Source organism: Podarcis vaucheri, assembly GCF_965113315.1.
Source record: "Podarcis vaucheri genome assembly, chromosome: 14".
Classification (NCBI taxonomy): domain Eukaryota; kingdom Metazoa; phylum Chordata; class Lepidosauria; order Squamata; family Lacertidae; genus Podarcis; species Podarcis vaucheri.
In genome coordinates this window covers 50,018,756-50,038,006 of record NC_138752.1, presented here as the reverse complement: position 1 = coordinate 50,038,006, position 19,251 = coordinate 50,018,756, and the positions used below count along the sequence as shown (strand labels likewise).

Below are 19,251 nucleotides of genomic sequence, written 5' to 3'. Positions count from 1 at the left end.
AATTTCATTGCTGGGGCTAACGTTCCAAATCATACGACGTCTTATGTTTCATACAGCTTATAATACTTTTGCAAATAGTCTTTAAATTTTTTCCAGTCCTCCTCCATTGCCTCTTCTCCCAGGTCTCGGATTCTTGCAGTCATCTCGGCCAGTTCCATGTAGTTCATCAATTGCGTCTGCCACTCCTCCAGTGTGGGCAAATCTTGGGTCTTCCAATGCTTGGCGATAAGAATTCTTGCTGCAGTTGTAGCATACATAAAAAAAGTTCTATCCTTTTTTAAGACCTTCTGGCCGACAATGCCCAGAAGGAAGGCCTCTGGTTTCTTGGGAAAGGTGTACTTAAACACCTTTTTTAACTCGTTATAGATCATTTCCCAAAAGGCCTTCAATCTTGGACAAGTCCACCAGAGGTGAAAGAATGTCCCTTCAGCCTCCTTGCATTTCCAACATTTATTATCAGACAAATGGTATATCTTAGCGAGCTTGACTGGGGTCATGTACCACCTGTATACCATTTTCATAATGTTTTCTTTCAAGGCATTACATGCCGTAAACTTCATACCGATGGTCCATAACCTTTCCCAGTCCTCAGACATAATATTGTAACCAATGTCTTGAGCCCATTTTATCATGGCTGATTTAACTGTCTCATCCTGAGTGTTCCATTTAAGCAGCAAGTTGTACATTCTCGATATTACCTTGGTCTTTGGTTCTAACAACTCTGTCTCAAGTTTCGATTTTTCCACCTGGAATCCTATTTTTTTATCTAGCTTAAAAACCTCATTAATTTGGGCATAATGTAGCCAATTTTGCACCTTATCCTTTAATTTTTCAAAGCTCTGCAGCCTCCAATTACCTCCAATGTTTTCTATTATTTCCCAATATTTCGGCCAATATGCCTCCATATTGGATGTTTTCCGAGCTTTGGCCTCTATTGGTGAAATCCACCTCGGAGTTTTACTTTCCAATAAGTCTTTGTATTTTTTCCAGACCATAAATATTGCTTTTCTGACAATATGGTTTTTAAACATTCCATGTGTTTTCCCCTTGTCATACCACAAATACGCATGCCAACCTAACGAATTATTAAAGCCTTCCAGATCTAGGACATCAGTGTTTTCCAATAAAATCCAATCTTTCATCCAGCAGAAGGCCGCAGCTTCATAGTATAACCTTAAGTCCGGCAGGGCAAACCCCCCTCTTTCCTTTGCATCAGTTAGTATTTTAAACTTTATTCGGGGCTTTTTGCCCTGCCAGACAAATTTAGAAATGTCCTTCTGCCACTTTCCGAAACAATCCACTCTGTCCACAATCTGCAAGGCCTGGAACAAAAACAACATTTTTGGCAAAACGTTCATTTTTATAGCTGCAATTCGGCCTAACAAGGATAGTTTCAATCTTGACCAAATTTCTAGATCTTTTTTAACTTCTGACCAACATTTTTCATAATTATCTTTAAATAAATTCAAATTCTTGGAGGACAGATTGACCCCCAGGTATTTCACCTTTTTAACAATGTTTAGTTCTGTTTCCTTCTGAAACCCCTCTGTTTCAGTAACCGTCAAGTTTTTCCCTAACACCTTAGTTTTTTGTTTGTTCAGCTTAAAACCCGCCACCCGACCAAATTTCTGAATCAGTTCCAAGACTCTTTTTGTACTATGTTCTGGCTCCTGTAATGTTAAAACCAAGTCATCTGCAAATGCTTTCAGTTTATATTGTTTCGCTCCGACCCGTATTCCTTGTACCTGCCGATCCTCCCTTATCATATTCAGCAAAACCTCCAGGACTGAAATAAACAACAGAGGGGATAGGGGGCACCCCTGGCGTGTTCCTTTTTCAATGTGAAGTTCTTCTGTCACCACATTGTTCACTATCAACTTAGCTTTTTGTTCTGAATAGATTGCCTCTATTCCGTTCTCAAACCCCCTTCCCACTCCCATCCCTTCCAAGTTTTTCTTCATAAATTTCCAAGAAATGTTGTCAAAGGCCTTCTCCGCATCAATAAAAATTAACACTGCTTTGGTGTTAATATTTGTTTGTAAAAGTTCCAGAATATCGATAATGTTCCTGGTATTATCGTACAAATGTCTACCTGGGAGAAAGCCTGCTTGGTCCTTATGAATTACTTCATTTAGTACTTTTTTAAATCTGTTAGCCAAAACATCCGCAAATATTTTGTAATCCACGTTTAGGAGTGAGATGGGGCGGTAGTTCTTGAGTTGAGTCTTTTCAGTTTCCACTTTAGGTATCAGTGTGATGAATGCTTCTTTCCACGTATCTGGTGCCCTCCCTCCCCCCATAATCTGGTTGCAAACCTCCATTAATGGTTGTATCAAATAGTCTTTTAAAATCCTGTAATACTTGGAGGTGAGTCCATCAGGGCCCGGAGATTTGCCTAGTTGCATATTCTGAATGGCATCCTCGATTTCCTGTTGTGTTATTTTACAATTCAAGATTGATCTCTTCTCTTGAGATAATTTTGGTAGGCCGTTATCTTTCAAGAATTGTTCTATCTCAGTTGCTTCCTCGGATTCTTGTGTATACAGTTTTTTAAAATATTTCTGGAAACACCTTCTAATTTCTCCCGGTTTCTGAATGTTTTTCCCTTCAACTTCTAAGTTGGTGACATAATTTAATTTTTGTCTCTTTTTCAACTGCCAAGCGAGCAGTTTCCCACATTTGTTCGCAGATTCAAAAGATCTTTGTTTCATTTGTTTGATTTTCCATTCCACTTCTTGGTTAATCAATTTCGCATATTGTGACTGGTGAAATTTGATTTCTCTTAAAGTCTCTTTTGATTTTGGATTCACTCTTAATTTTTTCTCTCCATCACTTATCTTCTCCAATATCTTGTCTTTTTTACTATTCCAAAGTTTTTTCTTGATTGTATTCTGTTGTATCAGAAACCCTCTCATAACAGCTTTGCTCGCGTCCCAGATAATTCTTTTTTCCACCGAGGTATTCAAGTTAATTTCAAAATAATCCTTTAGAGTTTTTTGGGCCTTCTTTACTATCTCTTGATCTCTTAACAGGTTGTCATTCATTTTCCATCTGAAGGAGTCGGCAGTAGTAAATCTCATTTCCATTTTCAAAGCGTTATGGTCGGAGCAGGTCTTTGGGCAGATTTCTATTTTTGTAGTCTTAGGTGCCAGCCCTCTAGTTGCCCAGATTTGGTCGATTCTTGTCCATGACAGGTGGGCTTCAGAAAAGAAAGTTCCTTCTTTACCTAGGGGGTTTCTCGTCCTCCATAAATCAATTAGGTCCATATTGTCAGTTAGTTCAAAGAAAGTTTTTGGTAGTCTTCCATCTTTAGTCAGATTCTGATTCTGTGACTTATCCATCAAAGTAGAGACGACCCCATTCATATCTCCCATCATAATGATGTTGGAATAGTCCAGATAGTCCAGTAGTGTCTCATGCAGCTTCTTATAAAATTCTGATTTCCCCTCATTTGGTGCATAGATTCCTAATATCAAAACTTTTTCTCCTTGGGTCGAAATTTCAATAGCCAGGATTCTTCCTTGTTCATCTTTAAACAGAAATTTTGGTGATAGATTCTCTTTGGCGTAAATCACCACGCCTCTTTTCTTAACTCTATCTGATGAAATAAATTCTTGACCTAATCTTTTATTTGTTAACACCTTCCTGTGTGACCTGGTTACATGGGTTTCTTGCAAGCAAATTATATCCAAATTCTCTTTCTTTAGGATATGGAAGATCCTTTTGCGTTTTTCTGGGGAATTCGCGCCGTTAATGTTCCAACTATACAGCTGCAGAGACATCCTGTATCAATCTGTTGTTACTCTTATTGGGTGTCTTCTTTTTTGTCCAAATCCGAGGGTGGTAACTCTTTTCCTGACTCTGGTGGTGGCCAAATAGCTACCGCTCCTTTCTGCAAGTCTTCTCCGTGGTCGTGTAGGAACTTCTGGCTATCCTCTTTCGTTTTGATTTTTATCTTCTTTCCTTTGTATTTGAATGAGAGGCCTTGTGGGAACTCCCACCTGTAAGGTATTCCGTTACCTCTCAAAAGTCCAGCTAGGTCAGTATAGTTAGATCTTAGATCCAGTAATTGTTTAGGAATATCCTTGTAAATTTGTGCTCTTCTGTCCTGGATCACAAGTGCTTTATTAAAATGTAGGTCGAGTATCTTGTCTCTCTCCTGCTTAGTCCTTAAAATAATCAAGCAGTCTCTAGGTCTGTCCTTCCCGGCAACCCTTCCCAATCTGAATGCAGTTGTTATTTTGAAGTCTGTGTCTTCGTTTATACCCCAGAATTTAGAAAATTCTGCTGTTAAAAAGCCAATCAAGTCCTCTTTCTCAATCTCTGGGATAGAGCGTAATCTCAAATTATTTTCCCTGTTTCGCAGTTCCACCAAAGACAGATAGGCCTGCTGGTCAATAATATGTTTATGGAGCGGCCTTACCTCTCCTTTCAATTCCTCCACTTCTTTAGTTACTGCTTCTACTTTTTCATTCGCAGCCTCGGCCAATTTTCGATTTTCGGATACAACGTCCTTTAGGTTTCCAATGTCTTGTGAATGCTTAGCCACCTGTTCAGAAAGTTTGGTAATTGAAGATGTGGCTAAGTCAATTTTTGCAGTTTGATCATCCACTTTTTTGTTCAAAATTGCAAATTGTTGTAGCATTTCCTCTAGGAGAATGTTGGATCCCCCAGCTGCCATATCTTCACTTGTTGATTGTTCTGATTCTTCAGCTGGGGTTGTTGGTAATGGTACAGCCTGTAGAACCGCAGGGACTGAAGATCTGCGGGCCTGGGAAACCAAAGTTGTTTGTACCAATTTGCCTTTCCCTGCTTTCGACGCAGCTCTTGTTTTTGGTTTACCACTCATTCCACACTCATTCCGCACCTGTCTTTGGATTCAAGGTCAAGCTGTCAAAAGTTCCATGGGAAAGACAGGCCTCAGAGTGAGTAACCAGACCACAGAGAGACAAAACAAAGTCAATTCTCAGGAAATTGTAAATCCCAAACTCCACTAGGGGGAGTGTTGTTCAGTTCATGAAAGAAGAAACAAAGTTTCAGTCGCCATTAAAGTTCCTACAATTGGTTAAATTAATCAATGTCTTTAGAGAAGATCTTTTCCCTCTGGCAGAGCCCTCTCAATTTTGCCACAATAGTTTCTTAAAAGGTGCAAAATACAGTTACTTAATTGTATCCACCGGTAATGCCTCTAAATGTCTGTTTCAGCTTTGTAAGTGTATCCGCAACACAACTTTTTGCCCGCTGCAAGTCCGGGACTAGGGATTTTCAAGTCTTTAAAGTTTTTAAAAGTTTTAGCGGAGAAGAAACCCCAGGCAGAGTAGACACGATCACAAGAAAATAAAGATAACTTGCCTTTCCCTTCAATTTCCAAGCTTCTCCAGACGTATGCTGTCTTTCATTTAAAAGCCCTTTTGTACTGCTTCCAGCTTGTCAGTTCCTTTGCCTTTGATCATTAAGCACCTCCGGGAGACGGACTTCCTTTTTCTCGTCTCCCGCTTTCAGCCGAATTCACAATTTGTAATCCAATCTCCAATAAATCCTACTCACGAGTAGTTGATTTGTAATCCAATGTGAAGGAAGAAAGGTCGGCGCTCATCGGTAACAGCCGCGCGGCTTCACTCCCGCAGAAAGAGCGATGAATCCACAGCACCGCTTCCCCTCCGCGCTTCCGGAGCCCCTTACGGGGTCCCTTCTTCGTTTTGGGGGTCGCTCTCGGTGCCCGCCGGATCCCACGGCCACGAGCTCACTCTGCTCGTGGTTTAACTTAATGGGTCGTCGCTTCGCCGTAGCGAACAACCCTTTTCTGCGGAGCCCCCCTTTGCTGCGCAAAGAGGACCGCCATTACTCGTTTCGCGCCGCCTCCGGAAGCCTGTCTCATTCACATCATTGCAGCCCTAATTCTCTCTAAACTCTGGCTGTATATGTTGAGGGAGAGAGGGGCCCCTTCTGTTTGCCATCTCAGACAGAGTCCCTGGATCCTTTGTTCTTCCTAATGGCTCATTACCCAGGGTATCACCTCATGAGGAAGTTAACCTGGCTTAATCAGCTCTTAACACTTGGCTTAATTAAAGAATTAGAAGTGTCTAGCACACAGCTTAATGCACACTGACTTAATATATACGGGCCTGGCACCTAGTCTTAACACCAAGCCCTGATGAAATTCTTAACTCCTGCTAGACCCAGAAATTTAGGGTCTCCAACACCCACAAATTCATAACAGTATTTTCCTGTTAGCCTCTCTGAGCTTTGTGTCCTGGCTCTCACCCTGGATGAAAAACTCAAGCTTGGAGCATGGTTCATTCCATAATATTTAATAATAATATAATAATAATTTATTATTTATACCCCGCCCATCTGGCTGGGCTTCCCCAGCCACTCTGGGCAGCTTCCAAAAAAATATTAAAATACTATAATACATCAAACATTAAAAGCTTCCCTAAACAGGGCTGCCTTCAGCATGATATGTAGGCAAAGTAAGATTCAAGGCAAGTGCTGTGCATGGCTAATAATAATAATAATAATGATAATGATAATAATAATTTAATTTATACCCCGCCTATCTGGGCGGTTTACAGCATATCTAAAAACATAAAACATCAAGCATTAAAAACCTCCCGATACCGGGCTGCCTTCAGATGTCTTCTAAAAGTTGTGCAATTCTTTATCTCCTTGACATCTGAAAGGAGGGCATCCCACAGGGAGGGCGCCACTACCGAGAAGGCTAAGCAAGCTTGATCCAACAAACAAACATGCCTCCTGTTATATGGGAATGGGGCAGGCACAACTTCAGCGCAGCAGCAGCTGGCACCAAAGGGTGTGACTCAGGGGCAGCGCAGCCAGGGAGATGGAGGAAGGAGCACAGCAGAGCACTGAGAGACTACACTGCTGAGACCCTCCCCAGGAACTGATTCCTTGTCTGTAACGTAATGAAGGAGCAGGCCCGCACCTTTGTTATGTATCTTTAGGTGCCAGGCAAAAACATTTCTCTTCAACCAGGAATTTGACTGATTAACATTCTGTGGCTTTTAAAATGTGTCAGTGTGTTGGTGTGTGTGTGTGTGTGTTATTTGTTTGTTTTTGTTTTATTATGTTCTCGTTTTGTATTTTTCTGCTGGAAACCGCCCAGGGAAGGTCAGTATACAGATTTCTTGCTGTTGTTTTGTTTTGTTTAAACATAAATAAACCACAACATTTGCACCTTGCTCTTCTTACTCTAAGGAAAGGAGCAAAGACGGGAACTTGTTCCATGATGCCAACATTGTGGCAGCCGTCTTTGACCTGGTCCTGGCTGGGACAGAAACCACAGGCACCACGCTGCAGTGGGCTATCCTGCTGATGATGAAATACCCCGATATTCAACGTAAGCCATACTTTCGTGTTTCAAAGTTGGACAGCGTTGCATTCTGATTTTTACTATGAACCAGCCAAACTCTCGTCGCCATGACAAAGATGCACTGGGAGGGATGGATAAAAGGAGAGGTCCTATTATGGATCGTGGTTTGAGTAGATCGCAGGAAGCAAAGAGTAGGAATAAATGGGAAGGTGTGGAAAGTGGAGTCCCCCAAGGATCAGTATTGGGACCTGTGGCTTTTAACTTGTTCATGAACTATCTAGAGCAGGGGTCAGCAACCTAAGGCCCATGGGCCACAAACGGCCCATGGGGGTCGTTTAACCGGCCCATGGAGCCCTGCTGCCCACTCCTGCAGCCAATGGGAAGCTCCTGCAGCCAATGGGAAGCTGCGCATGCCTCCTCCGCGCCAGAAGGAGCACCGGAAATAGCGTTTGCTCATGCATGTGCTCGCGCGCGCACACACACACACACACAGAGTCTCCGGCCCACCGGGGCGTCTGTGGGACCATGAACCGGCCCAAGCCACAAAAACTTTGCTGACCCCTGTTCTAGAGTTAGGGGGGATCTGTGAAGTGGCCAAGTTTGCTGACGATACTAAATTGTTGAGGGTCATTAAACCAAAAAGAAATTGCAAAGAGCTCCAAGGGGGGCTCTCCAAACTATGTGAATGAGTGATAAAGCAGCTAATGCGAGTATAAAAGCCTGTGTTAAGTTGTTGCGTTCATACCTTGGTTTCACCTCTTTTTTTATAATAACTGTCAGAGAACTCCCGTTTCAGGGCAGGCACGAGAGGAAATCGAAAGGGTCATTGGGCTGGAACGTCTGCCCACCTGTGAAGACAGGAAGCAGCTGCCCTTCAACAACGCCATAGTCCACGAGGTGCAGAGGTTTGCCAGTATCCTGCAGCAGTTTCCCCGCTGCACCGCAGTGGACACTTGCTTCCGCGGCTACTTCATCCCCAAGGTAGGAAGCTTGCCCTGCTGGCACGGCCAAGTGGGCAAGGTAAGCTGGGAGTGCGCCATTTCTGAAAGAGGACGTCTGGCGTCAAAGCTGACCTCTGAGGCTGCGTTCAGACAGCACGTTCCTCTTTCCTGATCTTCCCTGACCTGTCAGTTTCCATGTTTCATGTGATTATTCACACAATGTAAAGTGGGGTCTAGCAGAAGCTTAGCACTAATTCCCACGATAATGGTGTCCAGGGGGAAAATCCAGTTGCAACCCTTTAGCTCAGAAATCCTGAGGTGTGCTTGTTTGTGTTGGAATCTCACGTAATTGGAATTTCCCAACATTTAAGCTTTAGTGCAGCATGGTAGTATATCAGTCAAAAAGGCCCAGTTCCGTAACGCAGAGTAAAAGGGTTGTTAGAACTCGGCACAGAAGCGCTAGCATTATAACCCGGAAAACGAATGCAATAAACTGCATGTCTGAATCCAGGCTGAAAAAGGAAGCCTTCCCTGTGTTCCTGCCATTGACTTTTCCTTCCTTGAGAACTTGAGAGGCAGTGTGGAGTAGTGGTTAGAGTGTCAGGATAAGACCTGGGAGACCAGAGTTTAAATCCTCACTTGGCCTTGAAGATCAATAAGAGGCCTTGAGGCAGTCATTATTTCTCAGCTGAAGCTGACAAAACAGAGACAACCAGGTATGCCACCTTGAGCTGTTTGGCAGAGTGGTGGGATTATAAATGGAATAAATGATGATAATAATAATAATAATAATAATAATAATAATAATAATAATAATAGCAGCAGCTGTGGGCAATGGAATGCCTTCCCTCCAATTCCCCCCCCCATTAACAATGTAAACTCTGCTTGCCTCCCAGGGCACACCCGTGATCCCCTCTCTCACCTCCGTGCTGTATGACAAGACCCAGTGGGAAACCCCCACCCAGTTTAACCCCAACCACTTTCTGGATGCCGAGGGGAACTTTGTGAAGAAGGACGCCTTCCTGCCCTTCACTATAGGTAACACAAATTCTTCCTGCAGGCAAAGAAGGTGCTTGATGACGACCACCCTATCTTCCAAGGGTATAGCTATGTTCTGCCTCCACTGTCAGAGGCCCTGTGTCTCTGACTACCCATTGCTGGGAGTCGCAGATGGGCAGATCCAGATCTCAGGCTTCCCGCTGGGGCATCTGGTTGGCTGCTGCAAGAACATCTTGCTGGACCAGATGGGTCACGGGTTGGTGTTCTTACACAACAGGCAGATTCCCCTCCACTGAGTCAGTTCTTGGAAGTTCTAGGCATGAGACGTGGAGACCACCTGGGAGTGCCGTGTATGTGACCTGACTTTATTATGCGCATGAGATGAGGCCACAGGGAGAGATCAGCTTCTTGCGGCCCCAGACACAGCCCTTGAGGACCAACAGGACCACAGCTAGCTAGGAGAGCAAGTGGCTGATTTGGTCTGAGTGGCTGAACCTCAGAAAGCTCCAAGGACGGCAGTGGGGTTGACCTGCACTCGTATCCTCCCCTGGGCCTGGCTATCCACCCAGAGCTCTGTCCCCTCTTGTCAAGGTCTTTAAAGGGGCAGTCTGCACACCTGCAGCTTTGGGCCGCATCGCCATTCTGCTAAGAGTACCTGTGTGCGTTGCCAGGCAGGGATGGAGAACGAGAGTCTCTCAGTGGTTCCTCTGAAGGTTCCCTGCCAGGGGTGACTGGCTTGGAGCTGGAGGCTGCTAGGTCCTGCTTCAGTGTCAGAGTCTGTGCCACTTCCCACATCACAGCCCCTCTTGGCTCCCCAGGACTTAGGGCACCTTCTTATTATCAGTGCTCCAGTCACTGCGAATAGCTCAGGGTCCCAGCGACACTCCCTTGGAGTGTTAAGACAGGGCATGCACTCACCAAATAATTGATAATGTTGTGCACAACCCTAGAGTCCTAGGGTTTAGTTTCCTGGAAACTAAAGTCCATGGAGACTGTGGTGTCTTTAGGACGTATGGTTTTATTTACACGGATATGTAACCTGAGCAATGGATGAAGGGTCTTGCAGCATTAACACACCAGCCGGTCTTGCCTCCCCCTTAGGGGTCCAGGGGATTCCCCCAACTCAGGTTTGGATTCAGCACAGAGCAAGATGTGTCTCTGTTTTTTTGATGTGGGAAAAGCTCCACTCATTTGTCTCTGTGACAACCTCTTGTGAATGGACATGTGAATGGTAGCACTTAACTGGCCGACTAAGACCACTACAGTAACAAAGCAACCAGGTTCCTTCCCAAGTTTGGAACTGACCCATGGGTATCATCCGGACTACCACTGCCCCGCCCCGCAAAAGAACTTACAAAAATAATATTGCAAACTGTTGGACTCTTGCTTCTATTTGCCGTTTTCATTGAAAGTCCAAACCACTGGTTTGTTGCAGGCCGTAGGAATTGTCCCGGAGAAAGCCTGGCCTTGATGGAGATCTTCTTGTTCTTTGTTGGGTTGCTCCAAAGGTTTACGTTTTGTCCTCCTCCTGGAAAGACCGTTTCAGATTTGGACCTCACCCCCGAAGTCACCTTCACACTGAGGCCCCAAGCTTACTCTGCCTGTGCTGTGCACTAAAAGGAGAACAGCTTGTCCTAGTGGAAATGTTCTTTTGTCTCATTTGCCCAGGTGAATGTTCAGATTACAATATGCACACCTGCTAGTTAGTGCATGAAGATGCTAAGGACTACAGAGTTATATTGCTAGATAGAGAGGGAGGAAGTGAAGCCTTTCTACTTCCTTTCTCTGTGTATGTGTGTGTACCATGTAACGAGACAGACAGGTGTGAGCTTGCTCCCAAGCTTACAGCACATGCTTGGAATTATATTCTGTACTTTCTACCCAAGAGTGTTCTGCTTATGCTTTCCCCCGCAGCTGCATGGAACAACACATGTATCAGGCCTATGAATATGTAAGTAAAACATTCTAAACTTGCTTTTTAAAAAAAAAATCTTTATCGAAAGTTCAAAAAGTACATAATTATATGTGCACTAAGCACGCTGAGACGTAAATAAAAGAGAGAGAAAGAGAAACAGAACCCGTGTAGAAGGGGAAATGAGGGGGGGAGGGGGAAACCCAAAACTGTGTACTTTATAAGGTTGTTAATGTACTTCACCAGATCTTAACCTATTATAATATTTGTAAGAATGGATTCTAAATATCATTGAATTTCTCCATAGCGAGTCTGCATTTATATGCAAGTTGTTCATATGTTGAGAGTTTGTATAAGTCTTCAATCCAGTTGTAGAAGGGAGCTGCATTTTCATTTTTCCAGTTCATCAGGATCAGTCTTTTTGTTGTGGTCAGGGCACAGAGAGACCACTCATATTGTCCTTTTGTAAGGTTCCATGTGCTAGGTATATCATTCAAGAGGATATTTTGCTCTGTAAATGTTAGGTTGTTTCGTACAGTTCTGTTAATAGTTTTAGTTACCTTCTACTTGGAATTATATTCTGTACTTTATATCCAAGAGTGTTCTGCTTGTGCTTTCTCCTTGCCGCTGCATGAAACAACACATGTATCAGGCATATGAATATGTAAGTAAAGCATTCTAGACTTGCTTAGTAGTGTGTGGTTTGTTCCTTGAAAAAGGGATAGAAAGAAGAGAACATTGTAAATGGGATAAGAAGGGTCAAACAAACTATATTCCGAATGCTTCACAGTGCTGCTTAACTTTTGTGAGTTTAATATTTTTCCTACTGGGGGCTCTCTTGTGTGCAGGCCTTTTGTTTCGAATCCAGGCACATAGCTGATTCTTTAGTTGTTCACCCACACAGTGGGTCCACAGGGATTAATAGATTTCCTTCCCGACACAGAAGTCATTATCCTGAGACAATAACCCTTGTCTGTACAGAGAGGGGTTTCTTGGAATTGGTGCTTCAGAAACATATCGGCTCTCTTGGATTATCTACAGGTCACAGCTTTCTTTTCCTTTATGGAGTGATGAACTCCAACCAGCAGAGGGGACATCCATTCTTTGTTCCTCGTGCCCAGAGCCTTCCTGCCCACCTCCTGTTCTCTTCAAACTCCTGCTCTAAGCCTCCTTTTCTGTGCAGCCTTCAACCTAACCTCCGAAGGTTATTTCCCATTGATGCTAAAACTGCACCTGCAGTCCACCACTTCAGGCTGCTACATCACTCTTTGTAACTGGTGGTCCTCAGGGCTGGACCTGAGACCTGCATGCCAGGGACCTTCTGCCTTGCCTGGGGAAAGTGAGAAAAGGGCTGTGTGTGCACTCTATACAGTGGATGCTCGGGTTGCGAACATGATCTGTGCTGGAGGCACATTTACAACCTGCAGCATTCGCAACCCGCAGCGTCGCGTCTGCGCAGGTGCGGGTTGCAATTTGGCGCTTCTGTGCATGCGCAAAGTGCGATTTAGTGCTTCTGCACATGTGCGAGTGCCAAAACCTGGAAGTAACCTGTTCCGGTACTTCCGGGTTCGGCAAAAACGCGCAACCCAAAGCATGTATAACCCAAGGTATGACTGTACATGGAAACCACATTCCTTTTTAAAAAAATTAACATATAAAACGCATACATTTACACAATACATATACACAACACACTATCTTATTTTCATAGCATAAAACATACCTAAAAGGTGAAGGTAAAGGTACCCCTGCCCGAAGGCCAGTCGTGACCGACTCGGGGGTTGCGTGCTCATCTCGCTTAAGAGGCCGGGAGCCAGCGCTGTCCAAAGATACTTCCGGGTCACGTGGCCAGCATGACGAAGCTGCGTCTGGCGAGCCAGCGCCGCACACGGAAACGCCCTTCACCTTCCCGCTATAAATCGGTCCCTATTTATCTACTTGCACTTAAGAGTGCTTTCAAACTGCTAGGTGGGCAGGAGCCGGGACCGAACGACGGGAGCTCACACTGTCCTGGGGATTCGAACCGCCGACCTTACGATCGGCAAGTCCTAGGCACTGAGGTTTTACCCACAGCGCCACCCGCGTCCCACATACCTACATTACTCTATATAATACCTACCTATCAGCATAGCTACACGCCTACCCTACAGGGACACCCACCAAGTGACTTGACTTCCAGCCGTTTTTATTACACTACTTTATTTTTCCAGTTAGCTTAAACGCATTTCATTAATATCTTTAATCTCTTCTATCTTAATTTTACTCTCCTTTCACTGTAATCATTTTCTGGATTCACTCAATATCTGTCAAAGATTCTACTTTTTCCACATAGATTTTGATGTATTCCTTAAAGATAGCCCACTCCTTATTCACTTTTTGTACCATATCTCCTCTTATGCTCCCTGTTAACTCAGCAATATGAAAGTATGCCATCATTTTAGATCGCCAGTCTGTTTTAGTTGGGAAGCTGCTGCTTTTCCAAATTTTGGCAATTAATAACCTTGCCGCCATAGTCACATACATAAATATTGGTCTGACTGTTTATTTATTTCCTCTCATATGATATCTAGAAGAAAGAATTCTGGTTTTTTTCCAAATGAAAATTAATTGTATTGATTGTTATTGTTTTATGGATTGTTTTACCACATTCCTGGCACATTCTTCCCCTCAAAGAATCCCAGGCCCTGTAGTTTACCGTTCTCAGAGTTACGATACCCAGCAATCCTCAATGAACTGCAGTTCCCAGAATCCTTTTGAGAGCGGAAAGTGCACTGAATGTGCTTTAAATATATAGTGTGTGCACAGCCTTAATGGTCCACAGATATCAGTTTAGATTAGGAGTGGGGCCTCGTCAGAAAATCTGAAGCATCTACACTGGCTGCGCATCTGCTATTGAACCAGATTCAAAGTCCTTGCATTAATTTACAAAGCTCTGAACAGCTTAAGTCCAGGCTACCTCAGTGATCACTTTAACCTTTACATCTCAGCTCAATCACGGAGGACTTCTGCAGGAGCATCTCCTTTCATTCCCCAAGTTGGTGAGGCACAGTTGGCTCAAATTGACCACAAAGAGAAACTGAATCTTTTGTGTCATCGGTCCAGTCTGGTGGAACTCCTTGCCAATAGAGATTCAACAGGCACCTTCTGTGCCAACTTTTAATACATCTTTCCATAACAGTTAGCTGATTTGTAAATGTGGCTTTTTATCCAGTTTTTATTGTATGGTCTTATGTATAATTGTTGTAAACTGCTCCATATTTTCTTAAATGAATAGTGGAATACAGTCATGCCTCAGGTTACAGCCGCTTCAGGTTGTGTTTTTTTGGGTTACGGACCGCCGAAACCCAGAAGCACTGGAACGGATTACTTCCGGGTTTCGGCAGCCGCTAAAGCGCAGAAGTGCCGAATCACAACCCGCGCGTGCGCAAACACGCCACTTCGGGTTGCGAGCGCTGCGGGTTGTGAACATGCATCCCGCACAGATAGCTTTCGCAACGTCCACTGTACAAATTTTTTCATAACTAAATGAGATCCGAAGTTTCCAAGAGGAGATTATAGACATCTGCAGGAGGGTTTTATAATATTGTTTTATGCAATGGTTTTAATAATTCAAGACACACACAGGATATTAGGTGGAGCAACAGTTGCATTTTAAGTACACATTTAATTTTTTTTGTGCAAAGCACTGTATACCCTTTATGTTTGTGCATGCACCGTGGTGATTGTATGTCATTTATTGCCTGACCATAATCTGTAACATCATAACATTGGGGGTGGGGGTGGGGGGAATAGACAGTCCTTGCTGGTCCTTTCCAACCCTACCACTCTGATTATAAATGTTCCTGCCACAATCTTCTTTGTTTAGCTGTTCCTTCCTTGCCTGTTTCTCTCTGCTGCCACCTGGTGCCCACCTTAGGTTACAGCCGTCCAGTTCCCTGTCTACTCTGCTCCCACCTATTGACTTATTCATTCAACAGGAGCTCATTTCTCCCCAACGGTTTGCTGTAAAAAAGGGGAGATCATGGATAGAAGCAAGCAAGCCAGCAAGCAGGAACATACCTCTGCAAAATGCAAGCTATCATGCATGAGTGCGTCACCAGATCAGAGGCTCCCTTCCTGCAGAAAGGTTCGATCCTCATATGAAACAGCTGCATATTCCTTTATTCCAGGGGGTTGGACTAGATCATCCTCAGAGGCCTCCACATTGGGTGTCTAGGCTCCCATCACTCCCAGGGAAAGATGACAGCTTCAGATCCACAGGCAAAGCACTCAGCTTGCCCCATGAGGATACCCATCATATGGGTTTACTGGGAGGAAAAGCATGTCTAAGTAAACGTCTGGCTAGAACAGGGCCTGCAAGTCACGCACGTCTCAGCTGAGGATTACTTGGAGGCCCTGCTATTGCCATTGGCCTTGGATCAGGCTTGATCTGGGGCTGAGGAGGCAGGAACCTCGGATGAGACTGAGTAGGGGGCCATCTCTGACCTCAAGTGTGGGGCGTGCTTTGGATAAAACAGCCTCACAGTCCTAATGAGGGCCCTGCCAGACTTAATTAGGTCCACGGGTGGGAGAGACTCCCCACCACTGACCTACTGCAAGCCACTGAGACATATCCCAGTCTACCTTCTGTTTGGTCCTGCTTCGTGAGTCTCAAAGACTAGCATTGAACTCAGGCTTGGGTCCCCAGTCTCTCGTCTCGTTAGCCCAAACGGAGGAAGCGTCTTTTGTCACAAAGATGCGAGACTTGCTGGAACCTCACATGCAAATGCACGACTCTGCAAGATGCAGAACAGGCTAGTCCTGCTGCTCTCCGCTGCGATTTCGTTCCCTTCTCTCAGGTTGCTACAAGGCACCTGCAATGTGTCCTTTCGCCATCAGCCATTGTGCACAGAAGGGTGTGTTTTAATACGGCTGGCGGTGGCAGCAGCCCTATAGCAAAAGTCTGGCTGCAGAGGCCAAGTCTTAGCTCAGCAGCTTTTAGCATCGCTCAGGCATGTGATGCTTAAATGGAAATGATTCATGGCCCTGTGAGTTCATTGGGAGTAGCTTGTGTGCCCTAGGGTGGCTCTGCCACCTTTTCCCCAGTGCTCAAGTGGTTGCAAAGCACCATTAACCTGAGGGATGCAGCTGTTTTGCATTTTCTTTAATTGCAAGTGCTTATTCTGCAGCCTTCAAATGTTCTCTACTCCACGAAGAACACCGCCCCCCCAAAAAAAAATTGGAGACAGTCTATGAAAATTTTGTATGCCTGTTCTTACATTTTCTCAAAACATATTTTACCAGTTCCAGCTTCAGGTTGCTCCCAACATTATCCACCCTAGGTGCAAACTCACTGGGACCCTGGGTGCTTGTACACACAAAAAATTTCCCATGAAGTGGCCAGGCTCCCACAAATTTTGGTGCCAGGGCCATGCATGGTGCATGGCACCCATGGTTGCTGGGCCAAGCTGGCACGCCTGTAATCCACTACGGCAAAAGAGTGCTGTGCATTTTAAAAATGACATTAGACACCTGGAACTGCATTGGCTGAATTATATCCCTGCCAGCAAGTATCTGATAATAAGAATTTCGCATGAAGAGAAGCTGCAACATCTGTGCTGGTTTAGGGGTGCCTTCAGAACAAATGCGCCTTCCTCTGGACCCTGTGCATTAATGCACATGTGGCCCCTGGTCTTTGTTCTTTAAAAAAAAGGTAGTCAGAAAGCTCACCTGAAGTGTAGGGGTAAGAGGACGCAACACCGACAACTGACCTGGGATTTGATGTGATGGGCGGTATGTCTGTTGTGTAAACTGCAAAGCTGGGACAAAGTAGGGCTCCTGCTTTAGGGAAAAACCTCAGGTTTGGGGGTGAAATGTGGCCCTCCAGGCATCTCTCTGGCCCTCAGGACTGCCCCCTGGGCTCACCCCCTGCTCAGCCACATCTTCTCTTGCCTGGAATTGGTCCTTAAACTCTAATCGTGCCTCTTGCTTGGAAGACTGAGAAGGGCGTCTGTGGAAAACAGCATATTATATACATTTGTTGCTTTGCTCGCTTTTGCCTGTGGCCCCCGGAAGGCGGCACAGAAGGGAAGGTGGCCCTCAAGCTGAGAAATGTCCCTCACCCCTGCTGTAGGTGGGAAAAACTCCAGTTGATTTCTCTTTACATACGCCAGTCTTCTGCTTGTAACAGAATCCAATTACTTGACAGTTTATTTGCTTATTGCATGTACATTCCACCTTTTCCTCCAAGGACCTCAAGGTGGCGTAGGTGATTCTCCCCTCCCTCATTTAATCTCCACAACAGCCCTTTGAGGTAGGTTAGGCTGAGAGGCAGTGACTGGCCTATGTTCACACAGAGAGCTTTACAGCTGGGTGGGGATTTGAAATCTGGTCTCTCCCAGGTCCCAATCCCATGCTCTAATGCAGTGTTTCTCAAACTTAAGTCTCCAGTTGTTGTTGGACTACAACTCCCATAATCCCTGACCACTGATCCTGCTAGCTAGGAATGATGGGATTTGTAGTCCAACAACAGCCAGAGACCCAAGTTTGAGAAACACAGCTCTAACCACTCCACCACATTGGCTTTCATATTTTTCACGACCGCCTGGCTGGGCGAACAGAGGTTTCCAGAGCAGCAAAATGTCACCAAGGCCTCTCCCTTTCCTGCTTTGCATATGGATCTCTGCAACCCCTCCTGCTTCTTGTGACTCGCAATGGCAAGAAGAGGTAGATAACCTTTCCCACCCTGTGTTTGACGTAAGTTAGACGGGAGCTGCAAATTCAGCGATAACATGATTTCTCGAGAAACTGCCGCCTGTGACTGCTGGCATCAAAGATGCACCATTTCCAAACAGCAGGGGGTTAATGATAATCGAAGAGAGTCAAAGTCCATTTCCTGCCTGTACGACAATTAGTCTGAGCTTTGAATGAGTGCATTCCGGCCTCCCAAAGCTTCTTGGAGGAATGGTGAAATATGCATGTGAAGAATAACTTGTTTGCATATAACTATCATGGCAGGGATTCTTTAGCTATGATGTCTGCATTTGCACAGGGTTGGCCTAGAAGACCCCTAGGGTCCCTTCCAATTCTACAGTTCTATGAGTGGTAATAGTTGTTGTTGTTGTTGTTGTTGTTGTTGTTGTTGTTGTTATTAAATTAATTTATATCCCACCCTCCCCAGCCGAAGCCGGGCTCAGAGCAGCTAACAACAATAAAAGTAACACAGCATTCTAAAATCAATTCATTTTAAAATCAATTCAGAATCAAATTAATGGCAACCATTGGGCTAGAGTTCTGTGAGGATTACCAAAGGAGGGGTTCAGACTGTGCCTTGGCCAAAGGCCTGGTGGAACAGCTCTGTCTTGCAGGCCCTGCGGAAAGATGTCAACTCCCGCAGGGCCCTAGTCTCTTGTGACAGAGCGTTCCACCAGATCGGGGCCACAATTGCTGGCAGAGATGTTTGTATGTGTATATTTTCAAGCAGGCACTGCTTTAAAGACGCAGACGTTCAGACAGTGGAAGGGAACTATTGTCTTGTTTCGTTATTGCTCTTATTGTGTACTTTGTATTTTTATGCCCTGAGATCTTTGGATGAAGGGCAGTGTACAAATTTAGTAAACAAGGCAAAACTGAAGCTATTCAGATGTATGTATGTTTGTTTATTGCATTTTATATACAACGCTTCCCCCAAAACAGCTCAGGCTCTCCTTCTCTTCTGTTTGATCCTCACAACAACCCTGTGAGGGGTAGCTTACCCTGAGAGGCAGTGACTCGCCCCCAAAGTCGCCCCATGAGCTTCATGGCTGAGGGAGGGGGGCATTTGAACCCTGGTCTCAAAGGTCCCAGTCCCACAGCACTCTAACCATGACACAGGTTAGAGTTGGACTCAAACTCCCATCCTCCCCGATTATGAATCAGGCTGGCTGAAGCTGATAGGAGTTGGGATCACCTAGCAACACCCAGGAATGAATGAATGAATGAATGAATGAATGAATGAATGAATGAATGAAGAGCTGTTCGATTAACGTCAAACTCACCCAATGCCACATCACCTCCATGCTGCCTGACCCTTGCCACAGACAGCTGCT

General features: G+C 44.8%; 1 protein-coding gene and 1 long non-coding RNA gene across 2 annotated transcripts in view; one reads left to right on the top strand and one right to left on the bottom strand.

Moving 5' to 3' along the window:
* CYP2W1 (cytochrome P450 family 2 subfamily W member 1) overlaps positions 1-11,250 on the top strand; it is a 36,734-nt gene extending 25,484 nt beyond the window's left edge. The window contains 4 exon segments of the mRNA XM_082199979.1: positions 7,219-7,360; positions 8,130-8,314; positions 9,171-9,312; positions 10,709-11,250. Coding sequence (XP_082056105.1) covers positions 7,219-7,360; positions 8,130-8,314; positions 9,171-9,312; positions 10,709-10,890 — 651 coding nt within the window. The 3' untranslated portion in view covers positions 10,891-11,250.
* The window catches only part of LOC309519151, a 289,434-nt gene continuing 281,414 nt past the window's right edge, over positions 11,232-19,251 (bottom strand). Inside the window, exon 2 of the long non-coding RNA XR_014213691.1 lies at positions 11,232-11,805. This is a non-coding gene — a long non-coding RNA (uncharacterized lncRNA). The remainder of the gene's footprint in view (positions 11,806-19,251) is intronic.